Source organism: Meriones unguiculatus, chromosome 17, assembly GCF_030254825.1.
Source record: "Meriones unguiculatus strain TT.TT164.6M chromosome 17, Bangor_MerUng_6.1, whole genome shotgun sequence".
NCBI lineage: Eukaryota > Metazoa > Chordata > Mammalia > Rodentia > Muridae > Meriones > Meriones unguiculatus.
Genome location: NC_083364.1, coordinates 90,336,709 through 90,355,725, shown reverse-complemented (window position 1 = coordinate 90,355,725; position 19,017 = coordinate 90,336,709). Strand labels below are relative to the sequence as shown.

Below are 19,017 nucleotides of genomic sequence, written 5' to 3'. Positions count from 1 at the left end.
CAGACTCAATGGACTTCCCAGCACCACAGCGCAAAGTTGAGGGAGAGTGACTGCATGTGCGCTTTGCGAGCAAGGTGCAAATGTGTATGTGCATGTGCATTTGTGTGCGTGAGAGTGAGTGTGGTGTAGTGTGCGTGCGCGCGTGTGTGTCTGTGTGTCTGTGTGTGTGTGTGTGTGTGTGTGTGTGTGTGTCCCCGCGCGCGCGTGCACGAGAGCGTATGCGCGCTACTGTGTGAGAGTGTCTGGCTGGGTTAGTAGGGTTGGCTGGGGCGGGCAGTAAATAAAGGGTGGGGCTAAGAGAGGAGGAGGAGGAAAAGCAGGACTGAGAAAGAAGCAAAAGCCCAGCTTGTATCCCAGTTAACCTGCTGGAGCTCACCCCGCTTGGTCTGAGCGCTGCACCAACTCACCCAGTTCTCTCTCTTCCTTGGTGTCTTCTTCCCCCCTCTCCTCCCCTTTCCTCACTGCACCCTGCACCCTCTACCCATCACTTCTGCATCTGACCAGAGGACGAATGAGTGAGACGTTCCAGCAAATCGAGGTAGCAACTTTCCTCAGCTGGTCTCTGGGCTCCCGGAGCGGGAACGTGCCGATTCTTGGAGGTATGCGGCCCATGGAGGAGGAGGAGGACGAGCAGTGATGGGCTAACGACCGGTGCAAGAAGCCCCAAGCAGCTCAGCCACCTAAGCCCCTTCCACAGCTCCACGCGTGTTCTCTCCAGCTAGCTCTCCCGAGAGCTGAGAGCGCGCGGGGTGCAGACTCGGAGCATCCAGGGAGAATGAGGCGGGGACCCAGCCCAAGTTGGGTGCATCTTACGGGCGTGAGGCCACGACTGTGTCTCGGCATGAATTAAGAAGCTTGGAAGATGGAGCGCGGCACAGTCCTCATCCAGCCCGGGCTCTGGACCAGGGACACCAGCTGGACACTCCTCTATTTCCTGTGCTACATCCTCCCTCAGACCGCCCCGCAAGTGCTAAGGATCGGTGAGTGAGCCCGCGGAAGCGCTCCAAGCTGTGAGCTCCAGGGGTCCTGGTCGCTCCTAGTCGCCGGCGAAGGCGCAGCGCGTCCCGGGCAGGGCAGCAGGCGGCGCGGGGACCTTAGATGGGGCGGGTGGGAGTCAGTGCGCAACCAAAGCTCCACAACAAAGTAAGAGTCGGTCACTGCTTCCCTCCTGACAGGTACCGGGCTTTCCCGGAATGTAGGGTTGGCGGTTTTTTTTCAATATGAGATCCAAGAACCCAAGGAACCGTGCAGGGGGTGGGGGTGGGATCCAGGCTCAGCTGGGCTGGCTGCTGCTCTACATCAGGGGTGCACCTTTGACCACTTGAATTGGGCGATTTGGGGGCGGGGTAAAATCTCTCTTCCAGGTGCCTAAGTGTATGTCCATCAGTCCACTAGTCCTGGTCACCACAAGCATGTCCAAACCTTAAGAATGGAAATCCCTGAACCACGGGACTATCACAAACACATTAGCTCAAAGCTGTCAAGTTTTCATCTCTAAATTGGCTTCGTTTGTGTGGAGTCTAGAAAATCTAGAGGTGTCCACTGCAGAGTTTGAGAGAGCAAGGAACTGGGAAGGGTGATCAATGAATACCAAAGTTTCTTTTCCCTGCCCACTCTTTTCAACCTGCAAGCCACTCTATCTTCGGATTCCTTATCCAGGCAACTTCCTGGGAGACTTTAGGTTTAAATCTCCAAGGAGATTGAAAAGAGCCTCCTGGAACACTAAAGACTGGAATCCTGGGGTGTCACAGGCAGAACAAAAGGCCAGCTGTTGACTCAGGTACCTGCACTCAGGGCCTCTGGAAGATCTGTGCTTTGGGCACTGACACACCCCTCAACTTTATCCTTTCAAACTACTGCATTTCAATTCTCAGAGCGCCTTCTTGGTTCCTCTTCTTAACTAGAGACGGTCACAGGGAGAGGCATAGGTGACGTGGTAGCTGCTGATCGGTCTCTCAGCATTTCCCACATCTCACTTAGCAAAAACTGAAGCCTAGGGCTCCTATCTTTCCAACCCTTACTCTTTCTAGGAATTGACTGAGTATGCCTGCGCTTTGCAGAGCAGTTCACAGTGAGACTGCAAAGCAGTCCAGGTCGCTCAGGGACTACACTAGAACTGATCTTTAACTAGTGAGACCCTCAGAAAAACTCAGAATACACTGCTTGCTTATTTGCTCTTGACACTATGTCTACCCCCCCTCCCAAAAAAAGCTCACTGTTTAAAGGGCACCTTCTCTAGGCTCATGAAGTTTAGTTTTTAAGGAAAGGAAAAATCCCAAATACTAACCTTACATGTTTCTTCTAGACTATGGGAGGAAATACATATTTTTTGGCTAGTTTCCACTGTAATGATAGATTTCCAAACATTTTTTAAAGAATCGTGATTGATTTTAACCAAAACAGTATTTGTCCAATAGATATTCAAGCCTGAACTTTAGATGTTATCAAATGTGCTTAGTTTAGTAAAACAATAATGTGAAGAATACAAAGTAAAGAAAATGTGCAACAATTTCCAGTGGTTATTAGCTGAGTAGGTGTTTTGTTTTTGTGTTATACATTTTAAAAATGACAACAGTGTGTTAGAAATGTCCCAGCCAAATTGTAAATAATCACAATCAACCATTTGCAAGTTATTTTCAAAATGAAAAACAACCAACAGCATTCATTGACCTTATGATCCATCCCACAAAATAATCATTTTTTTCCTTTAATTGTGAGTTCCAGTGCATAACGAGGCATTATAAATACTGGTGTTCATATGCAACACACGTGTTTCCCTTCTTTGGCCCTGTGTGACCTGTTGTTGAATGGGCACTAACATTCTGTGTATAAGGACCCACACATAGCTCTTAAAGGATAAACACTCAGCACCATTGAAACGAGCCTTATCTCAGAGGAACCTACCTTTTACAGTGAGTTTCTTGTCAGTCAAGTCCAATGCCGAGTGCAAAATATCAAAGGAGCAGGCAACTAAACAAAACTCTGTGTGAGAGAAGAAGTAAAATTGTATTCATTTTCATCTCTTGTTTCTCTTCTTAACAATCTTCCAAGAACCCAGTGAACCAAAGAGTAGGAACTCTTGATTGTCAACCTAAATACTTGCTCAATAACTTGAAATATCTCCAAGTAAAGTTCAGGATAAAAACCAGACACTTCTAATTGCCTTTATATGGAAAAGGCAGCCAAATGATGGTTTGTAGCTTTCTTGGAGTATCTGCTTAAACTTTAGCAACTGAGAAAAGTGTAAATTTCACACATGCCATCTTAGAAGTTACTGAAAATTAATACATGTCAAGCTCTAGCATGTGTGTATTGGGAAAATGTCTTTGAATACGTTCATATGGGTAATAGTCTTATATAAAGCTGGAGACCATAAATGTCATCCCACAGAGTGTAGAACCCTAAATAACACTCCTGCATTGAAGACGTTTTCCAGCATCTTACAAAGCAAAAACATAAAATGACTCTGAAATTCACATACACTCCAGAGTGATTTTAGCCTTTTTGTATAGGCTGGTATATATCAGGAAGCAGTTGCCTATCATATACATTTAGTTGACCTGCAAGCTTCATCATCATAGACATCCTCTAAAATTTCCAAATGTAGCACACTTCCGTTAGTGGGGAAAATAGCCCATGTGGACATACATAAAGCACAAAGCAGAAAGAACAGAAAGATTTATTTACTAGCAAAGTCCATCATTTCGACAGTCCTAAGTGTGAAGGGAAAGCATAGAACTCAAGGTGGCCAGGCTTCCTGAAGCAGGTCTCGATGGAACACGTGTAGGCTTGGATCCACCTCCATCACTAGCTGAGTGTGTGTCTCAGTGAGAGTTAGCCAGTCTCAGCGACCTTTGTAATTGTATCTGAGAACTCAAATGAAAACTAACAGGAGCCTCCGAGTCCCATTAATAAAATTAATAGGAACAGAACATGAAATAGAATATTAAGGGTCTTTAAAAACTGAGTGTCAGTTCCATTATTGCTGCTGTTTGCCTTTAACTTGTTTTTTGTTGTTGACATTTTATTTGTGATCCTAGATTTAAATTTTGTTGGGTGTTATTTTCCTAAACATTTAGCACTTCCAAGTCTAAATCCTTCACCTGGAACTACGAGTATTGGCATCTGCTCTTCCTATTTTACACAGTTAAATACCCATTTTGCAGCTTACAACAATTATGTTACACAGCATACCGTGTAGTTAAGTATCCCATATAAAGAGAAAAATGGGCATATTTATATGAAGTGGAAATCGAGAGTAGGTATATAATTCTTCACATTTCTGTACTCCTCTTAAGAGGTCCAAATTATTATTTATCATTTTTATGTCATCTGTAGCATCATTTTTAAGAGACCTTAACAGAACACCTAAAGTTTTCATTTGGGTTTATATTGCCTGTATTTTTGTTGCAGTGAAGTTCAGTATAAACACCAGATATTTAATTTTTCCTCATGTCAGTGAGACAGTCAAATAATAGAAACGCGCCTTTATTCTTTAGGTCCTTGATATATATATATATATATATATATATATATATATATATATATATTGAGTTCATTTCTTCATCCAATGCCTACCCAATGAGCTATTCTCTAATGTAACACAGCAGTAAGCAGAAAGGTTAGGCACATGTATCCCTTGCAGCTTATGTTTCAGTAATTTAAAATCACCTTGCTATTTTAGTTAATATTTAGTTAATTGTTAATATTTTCAAACATTATTTTGTAGAATTTTCAGCTCTTGTACTGCCGCTGATTTGCTTTATATCGTAGATGAGAGGGGTCACGCTAAGGCCTGATAGTGCATAGTGTCGACAGTGCGTGTTGCCAAACCTGGGAAGGGAGTCTGGAGGAGAGTCGTCCTGTGTTGGAAGCTGTGCTGGCTCACCTACATTCACACTGGACACTGGCACTTTGGGAAGTGTGTTGGCCTTCACAGTAACTTTAAATCTCCAGATAACCCTGGAAAGGATCCAGAAGGTCTGCATCAGCTCAAAACACAACAACAAACAAACAAACAAACAAACAAAACGATAGAGTTCAGAGCTGCTCATAACATACTCTCAAAATCAAAAAACCATTTCTTACAATTCTCTACATTTGCTTTTAAGGCCAATATTGATTTTGTAAGCCTAATGTTTATACCACATTCCTCTCAACTCTGGCTTCTTTTTTTGTGGTTTGTGACTTTTTATGTGGTTTGGTGACTCTAACTAAATTATGTCTCTAATTTTTAAAAATGTGTGAATGGGAAGCTAGCTCTTCTGGCATTAATATTCATTTTAAGTGTCTTGCATTAAACTCCATTGTACTGTGCATGGGTCTGCTTTTGTTAGTGGTTTGGAGATGAGAAAAAAATGAATATGTCTTATATTTGATACTGTTAGCAGCAAGGAAACATGAACAAATGTAATCAACTTGGAGAGGAAATGTGATCTCTATGCCTAGAAAACATTTTTTAGCTCATGGCATGCTTGATTGAAGTGGTTCTGAAGAAGAGCATTCCCATAGCCTTCCTCATTTTCCATCTTATTATGTGTATAATACCAAGAACATTGCCCATGTCCCGAGAGTCTGTAGAATCTATTTGTATCAGAGTAATGAAGAAACCAAAGAAGAAATAGATACATGTGTATGACTGTCATTTTTAAAACTGGTCCAACATCACAAGGTCGATTATAGGCACATGGATTTGGAGTGAAGGGGGTTTGCTGTAACATCTGTAAAGTGCCTATGGTGTTGTGAAACTCAGTGAAGACTCTTCTTCACTTTTTATTGTTGAGCAGGACAGAGGTCTGTGATCTAGAATGATCACTTCCTCTGATGTAGTGTGTGAAACTGCTCTTTCTTACGGAATCCTGAAGTGTATTCATATATTACAAATATACAAGTTTGTATATTACAAATACATTAAAACCTTTCAGAGAAAAAACCCACAAATCACTTTTCCATTATTTAAGCGCAAGTCAACCCCATTTTTACTGTCAGAAAGTTTTTATTGCATCGTAAGTATCAGTGTTCCACTAAATTTATCAATCCAGAGTTTGGTAGTAGAAATATTGGCCAAATGAATAAAAACAAAATAAAATTCCAGAACCACATTCTAAAACTCACAGAATGAAAGCCCTGCTGCTCCGTGTGTATAACTCAAGTTCTGCACCCTTTTTGTTTGATGCATTTTACAGAGACTCTACAGGGGTCTGATGTTCAGAGACTGATGTTCATTGTGATTTATGACTAAAAGCACATTTTAACTTTTAAAGTATATATTTACTTACTGAAGTAGAGTCTTGCCCAGAACTCTGTGAGTGTGGAGGTCAAAAGACAACTTACATCTCCCCTTTAACCATACCGATGCAGGGGCTTAAACTCAGCTTACTTTATTTTGTAGAAATCTGATGATTAATTGTTATTAATTTGGAGAATGGAATGTCATCATAGCTTACTATTTTAATTTAACAATGCAGAAGATAATGGATTGAAGTGACTTGTTTAGTGTATTGAACAAATTCAAGAACAGTCAGTGTTAAGGCAGAACATTCATACTATTTCACAGGCTGATTTAAACTCAGTCTGTATAGGACTGGGTATATACACACACGGACGTTCTCTAGTTCTTCCAACTGAGATGGCCTCAAACAATGGCATCCCAGTAGTTCCCAGGGCAACTAATACTCAGGAGTCCTCAGAGCAAAAGATGGTTCTAGAAACAGTGATGAAAATCCATACACTAGAGCAGAAATGTCTCTTATTGACAGGGAGTTAAGAAGGTGCTTTCTCAAGCCCCACTGAGTTTGTATGCAAAAAAAAAAAAAAAAACATAAAAGCTAACTGGTTTTTATGGTCTCTGATTCATCTACACTGGTGTGGAAAACAGAAATAAGTTAGTGTGGGAAAGAGTCACGTTTTCCAAGGGAAAGGGGGGAAAAGAGCAAGTGATTATCATTATCACCAATGATAAACACTTGATAATGTGTGCACCTGATGTGTGGTGTGATACAAAATGGTCTTTTCTCCCAACTCCAGTTATGATAAAAGAGCAAACAAATTCCAGCGAAAGGTCTTCCTTGAAAAGAGCCAGCCAATAGTCATCAGGACAGCCAGGGCCATGGAAAGCATAGTGACAGTGGAGAGATGCCTACTGAGACACAATGAGAAAAAAAAATGTAAAGTGGCATCCATATGAGATCCCAGAGCAGAAAATTATGTGAGGCAATATCTAAGCACTCTGAATAAAAATCAGCAGCTTTTATTACTCTGGTATTTATAATGGCTCCTTAATTATGACGAATATACCATAGTAATTTATGATGTAAATAATAGGAGACACTGAGTGGTGTATATGAGAATCCTGTGAGCTATTTCCTCAATGTTTCAATAAATTAAAACCTTATTAAGAAGTAAAATACCTTAAAACTAGAAGTCTTAAAGCACACGGGCTTCTGGAATAACCTTGTTTCAGTAATAAAGATCTGCAAGTAAATATATTAAGAGAAATGCAAAAATATCATTTCTTTATAGTATGCTATAGTGTTTTCTAAGAATCTCACCAAAATAAAGGCAGCCACAGTTAATGTTAGAAAATTATTAACAAATAAATTTTGTATAAAAGCTGTTACAGACAAAAATGTCTATAAGTCATCCTTAGAATTCCGCAACAAGATTACGGAAAATCAGCCATTAACTGCTTTTATCCATTAACTTCTTGGTTTTCTACTATTATATGATTTTTATACTTAATTAAATGCAATTTAACTATGGATATTGATTCAGGTAATGCAACCTACCCTGTTAAAGACATGAAGTGATGATGTCCTTGAATGGAAACTTACAGCAATCGGTTTGCAAGAATTTCTTTCTTCACAAAATAGTTTAAATATGCCTTTAAAAATCAATACTTAATTCCCAGAGCTGATAAAGTAGTTCATAATTCAAATTGAAAAAGGAAGGTGAAAATCAGGTTTGTTTTAAATGAGAACTCAATTGGAACTTTTAGGGTTCATCTTTCTTTTATTTTATTGTGCTACGTGCAATGTGTGCAGAGATATGGTTAGGTGTGTGTGTGCTCATGGGCAGAGGTCAACTGTACTGAGTATTATTACTCTGGGGTTTTTGTTTTGTTTTATTTTATTGTTGGGTTTGCTTGATTTGTGAGATGGTCTCTACTGTCTATCCAAAAAAGCTTCGGAGATCCAAATGTCCCTGCCTCCCTAGGTCTGGAAAGAATAATCATATACTATTGTGCATTGTATATGTGTGTAAATAGATAGATAGATAGATAGATAGATAGATAGATACATACATACATACATACATACATACATACATACATACGTAAGTACATACATATATATATGTATACATACGTGTGTATATATGTATACACACACACACAGGTCTCCATACTATTCAGGAAGCATTTTACCAACAGAACTCTTTCTTCGGTCTTTTCTTTTCATTTTTCTTTTTTTTCCACTTTAAAATTCTAAACACTGTATTAGATATTTTGTCAAACTATAAACTGAAGTTGCATTCTGATGTCCCTGGCGTTTATACTTTAAAAGATATGGCCAGTGGATCAGTAAGGAGAGCCATCTCTGAAGTGTAAAGGCAATATTTACCTTTTGAATCCTGGACAATTTGTGCTCTTTTTGTTCTTAGGATACATTTGTACCCTAAGGCTGTTTCTATACACACTCACTTCACTGTCGAGACCCTTTATAAACCATTGTAAATCTTCACCTGGAAAGAAAAGCTATGAAAACAGTCATGCAGACTTAAAGTATGAAAAAAGACTACTAAATACATTCTTTCTAATGAATCATGCATTAAAATAGAAAACACTTATAACAATACATACCTGAGTATATGATGTCACATCCACTGGTATATAATTTCTTCGTTTTAGAATTATTTTTGTTATATTTTGAGATTCTAATATAATTATATCATGTCCCCCTTTGCCTAACTCCTTCCAAACCCTCGCATACACCCCTCAGTGATCTTTCAAATTCATGATCTCTTTTGTTACATACATGTATGTGTGTGTCTATCCATTATATAAATATAATAGATGCATATTATATGTGTGCATATAATATGTGCATACATACATATTCCTAAATACATAAGTACAGTCTGTATTTTGTGTGTGTTCAATACTGACAATTTGGTATTGAATAATGAGTTAGTGTGTTCTTCCCTGGTAAGACTATTTCTCCTTCTCTTAGCATTTCTTAGTTGCCTCTAGTTATTTATGCTTCTAGATAAAAACATACAGTGAATGCAGACAGGAGAAATCTGTGAAGGCTGTGAATTGGGGATATTTCTTTTGATTCCTATCATTACACTTGTCCAATTTAAACATGATTGGATAAAGCAGCCATTCTTCAGCTTCTAGGTGATTGAAGCAGCCATTTGCATGCAGATAGGCATAGTGAAAAGGGCACTGTGATGAGGGTTCTTCCAGATTTAGGGATTCCTTGCTTGCTTTTGTCATAACATCTTTGAGTAAAGTCGCTCCCCTGCTCATCAGACTGTAGGTAGTTGTGAACAGGAGCATGGGTGCAGATCTGCACGTGGTTCCTTTGGGATGTATTGAGACACCGTTGCAGAGAAGCATACAGCTATGCTATGCTTAACACCGATAGTCACTGAGCCAATTATGTGGAACTGAGACTATTTTTTTGTCATCAAACTTAACTAGGCACAAATATCCAAAATTCCACTGGGTCACATCAAGGTCCTCACTTTCAACCTAAAATGCACATTTATACACATATCTTTTCTTTTTTCTCCCTATGGAGATTAAAGTTCTCTAGGGAAGAAGCATCCCTCCAAGCCATCCATGAGTACAGTTTCTCTCACGTTGGTCCTCATTTTTGGTGTTGACATCTAATTGCATTCTATCTCTGCTCACATCCCTGACTGGGTGTGAGAGGTTGTCACCTTAAAACCAGAGCCTGTGTTCCACCTTCTCCTGTCCTTGACTCTGACCTTCCAATGGTAATGAGAAGCTATGAACTGAGTTCTTTTATTATCACACATTTGCCTTAACTCTGAGTGTTATATGAAGCAAAACTTCCAAAATTAAATCCATGAAAGAAGTTTAAGTTGTAATTACACAGTCTTTCTAAAGAAAGCCAAGGTGGTTGAAGCTGCCATCTCTATCTCCCTTTTTCTCTCTCTATATATTTGCAAAACTAATAGAGATGTTATATAAGGCATATATGAACACAAAAATGGTTATTTGCTGTATAATATTTACATTAGTATTTAAGCATATAAAACACAATGAACTGTATTATTTGTTATATTATATAGAGCTACATATAATATCTATCCCATTTTATAAAATTATACCCCTAGAATTTGATATATATATAATATACTTCATTGCTATATTTTCACTGTATAGATTTTGATACAAATATTATATATATATATTAAAGTATAAACACAGATAGATTTATATTGACATCTCAGTTGCATTTTCACCAATGCTTTAAATATTCTACTTTGTTTAAAAAAAAAACATGAAAGAGTAGTTGCATTTTGAATAGCTGGGAAGGGGCAAGAATAAACACGTTCACTGAGAATGCTGGTGCCAAAAGGGCAGAGAAGAGTGGGGAGAGGTGCAGAGATGGTTGCCAACTCAGTGTTGCTGCATCTCTTAAATTTCTTCAGGCTGAGTTTGCCTATGAAATTCTTGTGGTCATGAGAATACCTCTTTGGCTATATCAAACAGAGAAGACATGGCAGAATTTAAGATTCCACTACGATAGATTGATGGTATTTTGCCACCTTTCTGAAATATCTATCATAAGATACTCAAGACTAACTGGATAATGAAGCTATCTTAAAAAAAAAACTGGTTAGCATTACAAAATACAACAAAGATATGTTAAGTAACCATTTATTGTCATGCACACTTGGCTTCCTCTTCTTGGCACCATGAGTATTTAGGAAAGAGAAGATACAGAAATTTCTTTGAACAGCCATAGAAATTGTATGTTTTTTTAAAAAAAAATAGTCTGAGTAATGTGTTAACAAAAAGTCATGCAAATCTTTTAAATAAATGAAGATAAGATCATTTAACCAAGAGCATTCTACAATTTTAAAACACCATATCATTTGAATAGGAATCTGAGGCTGCCAAGAGTGGCTGAGATCCTGGCATCCTAGCTATATTCTGAGCCATCTTTCCTCATTCTATTTTCTTGAGACCTTCACTTTCCTCATACACTCATCAGAATAGTGGGGAAGTTTGCATGTAGATGAATGAAAGCTAAGTGGCAAATGAAATACATAAACATTTCCAAATGCCAAGATCACAATACCAATCAACACTATTTTAAAAATCAGGACACTCTCATAAAATGTGAAGTTGAAATGTGTTGTAAAGAAAGTGGATGTGGGAGGTGAATTAAAGTATCATCTTGTCAGTGCTCATGACTGGGGAGGCAAATCCAGGAACATGCTATCACCGGAGGAAATGTCAACTATAGCGTCTTAATATGAACGTGTTAAATGGTACTAGTCTAAATTGGTTACCTTGCTTACGGTTGTGATGAAGAACTTGACAGAGCAGCTTCAGAAGGGAAGGGTTTATTTGGCTCAGTTTTAGTACATCTCAGTGGGAAAGGACATGGCAGCAGGAGCTCAAGACATCTGCTCACCTTGCATTCAGCATCATGAAGCTGAAAGGGCTAAATTATTCTGCTCAACTGCCTTCTCGTTTTTGTTCTGTCTGGAACTCCAGCCCATCAATATTGTCATCAACTCTTGAGTGTGTCTTCTCCTCAGGTAACTCGATCTAGGGAGAAATTTCCTTACAGGTATGCCCAGACATTTATCTAGGTCCTACCAAGGTGAAAAATTAATATCAACCATTAAAGCAGTTCCACATTTTTAATTTTTCTATTACTTATTACAATTTATTCACTTTGTATTCAGGCTATAGCCCCCTCTCTTGTCACGCCCTCCTGGTCACACCCTCTCTCCCTGTCCTTTCCCCATTCCCTTCCTGTAGTCCCCTAATAGGAGAGATACTCCTTCCCTACTATCTGACCCTAGGCTATCAGGTCTCATCAGGACTCTCTGTATCTTCTTTCTCTGTGGCCTAGTTAGGCCACCTCGCCAGGGGGAGGTGATCAAAGAGCAGGCAACGAAGTTCATGGCAGAGACTGCACCTACTCCCCTTAGTAGGAAACACACTTGGACACTGAGCTGCCCATGGGCTATATCTGAGCACTGGGCCTAGGTCCTCTCCAAGCATGATCCATGGTTGATTCATCAGTCTTGAGCATCCATGGGCCCAGATTTTTTGGCTTTGTTGATCCCCTTGTGGAGCTACTGTCCCATCCAGGTCTTTCTATCTCCCTCTTCTTCCATAAGATTCCTTGAACTCTGTCCAAAGTTTGGCTATGAGTCTCAGCATTGGCTTCCATACCCTACTGGGTGGAGTCTTTCAGAAATGCTCTGTGGTAGGCTCCTGTCCTTTTCTCTGTCTTCTTCCTCTTCAGATGTCTATCCTGTTTGCCTTTCTGAATGAGAATTAAGCATTGAAAATCAATCTGGCGCTTTCTCAGAAAATTAGAAATAGTGATACTTAAAGAACCAGCTATACCACTCCTGGGCATATACTCCAAAGATGCTCCACCATTCAACAAGAACATTTGTTCAACTATGTTCATAGCTGCTCTATTTGTAATAGCCAGAATGTGGAAACAACCTAGATATCCTTCAATTGGGGAATGGATGAAGAAATTGTGGTACATTTACAAAATGGAATTACTACACAGCAATTAAAAACAAAGAAATCATGAAATTTGCAGGCAAATGGGTAGAACTAGAAAAGATCATCCTGAGTGAGGTATCCCAGAAGCAGAAAGACACACATGGTATAACTCAATTACAAGTGGATATTAGACATATAATATAGGATAAACATACTAAAATGTATATAAAGAAGCTAAACAACAAGTTTCACATTTCTTGAACTTCATATTATGTAGGCATTTCTGATCAATTTATCTTGCAAATAGTTCAAAGAAGTATCATCTTTAAAAAAACATTGAAAAAAACTGGCACTCAAAAGAATGGGATGCGGTATACCAATTCAAAATGCTTACCTTTGTGCCACCATTTTATAACTTTATGTCTTATTTTATGTATATTGTTATCTTCCTGTATATATGTATACCTCTATACCACTTTTGACCCTGGTGCTGCTAAAGGCCAGAGAGTTTGTTGAATCTCCTGAAACTGGAGTGACAAATGGTTGTGAGCCACCATGTGGGTATAAGGAATCAAACCCCAGGTCCTCTGAAGAACAGCCAATGCTTTTAAAACTGCTGATTTATTTACCTGGACTCTTGTCAAAGTACTTTTATTACTCTAACTTAATTGGAACAATTGAAATGAGTGTTCTGCGCTGCATAGGCTAAGCATGTATGTGCACAGAGAACTATGTCTAGAGTATCACACACATCTATGACATCAGAAAGAAACCTGACCAGCAGTGTAGAATTCTGATAATCTTATGCCTGCCCTATAGGTGGTCTGAGGGAGACTAGGGGGACAGCTGACTAAGACTAAGCCTGTTGATCAGTTCCTGGAAAGCATAAAGAATCAAGTTTGCTTCAGTGTTCCTGTAGCCTTTTCTGTCTTCTGTTTCAAGAGAGGTCATCCTTCAAATAGACAGTAGGGTTCTTAGTAGCTTTTGACCTTTCCTTTTATCTCCTGAGGCTGGGGATTTAATTTATGTTTCTGCCCTCTCTCCACCCTTTTCATGCTCATTTATTCATTCTTGTATTTATAGCTACTCTTATCCTAAAAATATTTCAGCGGTTTACAGAGGTCAGATACAGATATTACAATCTGAAAAAAAAAAATGCACTAATGGTGCAAAGGCAAGTGTGAAACAAGATGAACACAGGCGAGTTTCCTACCCCTCTCCCCCCCCCCAAAAAAAAAAAAAACAACAAGGAACTAGAAAAATGTAACTGAAGAAAGATCCCACAGTTGAGAGGGTTTTATTGGTAGAAAATTATGGGATTTTCAGCCTGTAAACTGTGTGGGAAATTCATCCCATAGTCAAGATAAAGGGAGGCACATGATCCTGGAGATAATGCCATGTGGTAAACCACTGGTGCATGTCACACATTTGCTTCTTATTCAGTGCTAAAGGCAAGTTTATGGCAAGACACCGAATGATAGTTCCCAGTTCCCAAGGTAATCATTTCTCCAAGGAGTCAGAGCGCTCCCCAGGATGTAGCACATGGTGGTCTGTATTCCTGGCCTGTACAACATTCTGCATTTGATTCCAAGCACTAAAGCGAGGGGTGCTTCTCTGAAACATCTCATTATAGATTGTCATATTTTCATCTCATTATAGATTTTAGATTGCTCTGATAGCCCACCAGGAGAACCAGAAGTCTGCAGAGCACACCACACCAAACTTCCCTTCAGGTAAACAGCACAAGTAAGAAAAAAGGGGATGGTGGTGGAGTTCGCATTAACACACGTATGAATATCAGAAGTTAGGGATGACTTCATCTGGGAACTTGAAAATGTCAAGTGAGATACATTGGTGCATAGATGACCCTTTGTCTATATAGATGAAATACCTGGATTCAGCACCAGCGTTTGACTCAGAAAACACTTAAGTTCATAATCAATACACAAATGAGTGATAGGTATTCATAAATACTGGAAAGCAGAGGAATAAACATTGTCAAGATTGAGGAGAGCCATTATAAAAAAGAAAATAATGGGAAAGATGGAGGCATAAAGCTCTCTGAGTCACCAAATTTAAACACTGTGTGTTCCAGAGAAATGAAAATGCAAATTAAGAATTGTGTCTCCTGTTGGAGTATAAACTGCATAGTTTACCATGATGGGGTTAAGGTTTTGAGCAGTTAATCTCATAGTGATCTTAAGATAAAGGTCACCATGCCATGGGTCCATTATAATCATACACGCACACACACACACACACACCAAGGATGTTTCCTGTATCCTGCTTGGAAAACAATTTTCTTCTTTGTATTCTATTATTTTGCTTTGATGTTGTATGTACTTGCTTTTTTATTTATTTTTTGTATGCCTGTGTTTTTCAGAGTCAATTTGCATATTCTTCTTGACAATTAAGCTAACTTTTCCTTTATTCTCTCTGAACCTTTCAGATGCTCCTCTGTATTTCTAATCATTTCCTCTTAGAAAATCCTCTTTTATCTAACAGGACTATTGATTTTACAGGGCTAAGGGGGAATAACTTTAAATGTTGTTGGCTTGTCTGTGTCCTGAATGCCAACTTTGTCCATGTTTCTTTATACTCCATACTCTGAAGAAGCACAATGTGTTTCAAATTCCATAGCCAGCAAACAAAACCTGAGGCAGAGTTTGTGAGCTTCCTGTGTTGGTCCTGAAACAACAACAGAAAGGAAGAAAAGAAAAACCACTAAGTTTTGTAGAATTTTCTCTGCTATTTTGCTCAAAGAGTAAGCCAGTGCTCATTAAAACTCCATAAGGTAGTTCATTTTCAAACCAGGGGGAAAAGCAATTTGATAATCTAAGGATCCCTGTCACATCTGTATAATGCCTCAGTGAGCTACAAATTGAGTAAATGATAGCTTCCTTCTGGTATGTCTATCTTGCAATTTTTCTCCAATTGTTATCTATTTTTTTCTCTTGAATGCATTATCAAAATTTTAAGACATAAGAATTGTGCAGAAATAGAATTTGGCATTTCCAATAAGGGGGGGGGAGGCAAAGTCAAGAAAAGATATTCAGGGCATTTGAAGAGGGGAATTCAATACTACACATTAGTTAGTCATCAGAATAGCAGCATTCTATTTCTGAATTTAGCAAGAACATAATGCTATGGGATCAAAGGGAGGAGTCAAACTCCCTGTGGAAAGACTCATTTGCTTACATGTCCACATGTCCACGTGATGCAGAATCATTCAGGTTATCCTGGTGAACCCCTTCAGGTGTCTCCTGGGTGCTGATCACTGGAGCTAGAGACATGGTTCAGGCAAACTGCCTGCCACAATGTCATGAGGATCTCAGTTGGGATCCCAACTCTGAAGCCGGTCATGCTGGCACGTGCCTTTTATCCTAGAGCTAGTGACACAGAGAGTAGAAGATCTTTGAGGTTCCCCTTTGTACTAGTCTAGACAACTGGAGATCTTCAGTTTCAGTGACAGTGTGGGTCAATCAAGACATCATACTAGATCCAGAGCACTCGGGGGCACTCAGTATGCTATGGCCACAAACAGCGGTACCCTCTAAATCTGTATCTCTGTGTTAGAGCAGCTCTCATCCCTCACCAGGCAAGTATCCATGTGCAGTGATAGATAGTAGTTAATGCAGAAACTCACAGCTTGTCAAAGTGTCAATAGGGTGCTCATCCACACATGGGTCATTTCTATAACATCCCTCACAAGGCCCAGGCACCATTACTGAAAGGTGGGGGGAAAACAATTATAATAAGCAGAGGTTGGTGAAGACCAGAGCGAAACAGTGTTTCCTGGACACTATAGTCATTAATTCTCAGGAGCTGTGGTTGCCTGACCAAGATCAATCTAGTCGTCATTCTTCCTTGTATCAGAAAGCTCCTCATTAGCTCTCACCCCTGAATGAAGAGCTATGGATGGCTGAGGGCTGCTGAGAGAGGGTAGATATATTTGTCTATTTTATCTAAGGGTGTCTATCCTGGCAGGGCCACCATGATCAAGCAGGTTGCCCCACACCCAGGAATATATAAGCAACACAAATTGGGGTCATTGGATTGCTAAAGAGTAAAAGAAATAGGTTACAAAGTTGGGAACTGGTAGGGAGATGGGCACAGATCTGGCAGACAGTAAAAGGAGAAGTGGGACTGAATATAATCCAAATACACTACATAATATTTTTAAAGAATGAATGAAAACACTTTCAAATATTTGGACCCAGGTGTCTTTTCTGAGACTGATTCTCCAACCAAGGACCCTTCATGGAGACAACCTAGAACCCCTGCACAGATGTAGCCCATGGCAGTTCAGTATCTAAATGGGCTCCCTAGTAAGGGAAACAGGAGCTGTCTCTGACATGAACTCAGTGACAGGCTCTCTGATCCCCTCCCCCTGGAACCCCTGGAGTGGGAAGGTGCAGCCTTGCCAGGCCACAGAGGAAGACATTGCAGCCAGTCCTGATGAGACCTGATAGGCTAGGGTTAGAGGGAAGGGGAGGAGGACCTCACTTATCAGTGGACTTGGAGAAGGGAATGAGAGGAGATGAGGGAGGGAGGGTGATATTGGGAGGGGATGAGAGAGGGGCTTCAGCTGGGTTACAAAGTAAATTAATAGTAATAAACAAAAAATATATTAAAAATTAAAAAATACATGTAAGGGCGTACAATAGAGACACTCACATTGACCTTTGCACCTCTCCTGCCACAACACATACTCACAGACACATGCACACACAAACATCACACTCAAAATTAATCACTCTCTGGATAACACAGATTTGTAACTTAATAAAAATTCTCATTGTTATTTTTAAAATAATAACAAAAAATTGAATGTGCTAATTGTTTTATTGGTTCACCTTAAAAGTCAAATATTGTTTGGCTTGTATCATATACCTTACAAATCATTTACCACATCTTATTTTTCCAAAGTAGTTGATAATTATTTGCAATATACCTTTTAAACTGCTGTGTAAACTGAGGGAAGATTTCCTGTGTAGAATTAAATGAATGAAAAATTATCTTATATCTAGGGAGCAAAATGAGTATTTTATGAGTGTAATTTCCAATTTAATTGCCTGCATAGCCTGTATATTTGACTAATTTCAGCCCTTTCTTTGATGTACCTCTGTTTACAGAACAACATTATTACTCAGGAGAACCTTTTCGGTATGTTTCAGAGGTAAAGTTGACTTACCCAAAAGTCATCCTAGCCTGTCTTTCAATACTGAGAGTCTTGTACCTACAGGGACCTGAGTGTGTTGTGAGCACCAGCTACTAAATTAAAATTCTCAATTTCCTGCAACTAGGTTTCTCCTAGAACCTTGCCTAATTTTAATTTCCATGCTCCCAGTGTACATTAATTTACATACCCATGTTAAAGTGAGCTATGTGCTGAGAAACAAAGCCTGATTCAAAAGACTTAATTAAAAGCAAAAAGAACATGAACAGCAGTTTAGATATTGTAAGTATGACCTATGCTGGCCTATTATTTATTGATTTATAAAGACTCAATTTCTACTTGAGAACCCCTAGGGAATGATTACAGAATAAGATATTTGCAAAACTGTAAAATAAAACCATTAAGAATGACAGCAGTTTGAATTAATCATGTTCTCAGTGGGCTGTGCCATGAAGATTAACAGGGCAACCTTTCCTTTCCATTGCTAGGTAGACCAGGAAAGCTTGGCACTGGTGATTCAGGAGTACCTCATTTGTGGAATGCACATTAATTTAAATCTTTCCTTAAAACAGAGCTATTCACCCACGAGCGATATTCCTCCTTTTTGTAAGTCATTCACAAATTTCTGTTTGCTTCTGTATGGGGGAGGGAGAGCTGCTATGGTCAAAAGTACTGCTAACACCCCATGCACACAGGACCACCATCCCCTAGCAAAAATACTAACTTCACCAAAATGTTAAACAGTACTAAGACTGAACTTAAGTAAAAAAAAAAAAAACAAAAAAAAAAACTATTAACATATACCTAATACAGGTTTAGCACATACTCTTTGTAAACCTTATTTCAGAGAAAAAAAAAATGACATTTTCTTATGAAATGCCAGAAACAAGATACTGATTAACATTTAGCCTCAATTCAGAGATGTCTCTTTGACAGCAGTCTCCATGCTTACCATTTATGATACCTCTCAGAAATTATTGCACGGTACTGGATCATCCTGTCACTCAGCTAAGTTCCAAACCTTTTGAACCCTTTGACTTACACCTCACATGATCTACACTGTCTCCATGTCTTCATGGAGTTTACAGTGCAAGAATTT

At 39.2% G+C, this 19,017-nt stretch overlaps 1 protein-coding gene across 7 annotated transcripts in view; it reads left to right on the top strand.

Annotated features, from left to right (window-relative positions):
• Positions 1-235: 235 nt before the first annotated feature.
• The window catches only part of Grik1 (glutamate ionotropic receptor kainate type subunit 1), a 385,942-nt gene continuing 367,160 nt past the window's right edge, over positions 236-19,017 (top strand). For 3 of the 7 annotated variants that reach the window (XM_060370700.1, XM_060370699.1, XM_060370698.1), the window contains exon 1: positions 236-980. In XM_060370700.1, coding sequence (XP_060226683.1) covers positions 863-980 — 118 coding nt within the window. In that variant the 5' untranslated portion in view covers positions 236-862. The remainder of the gene's footprint in view (positions 981-19,017) is intronic. The other 4 variants (XM_060370694.1, XM_060370693.1, XM_060370696.1 and 1 more) reach the window with 2 other exon arrangements.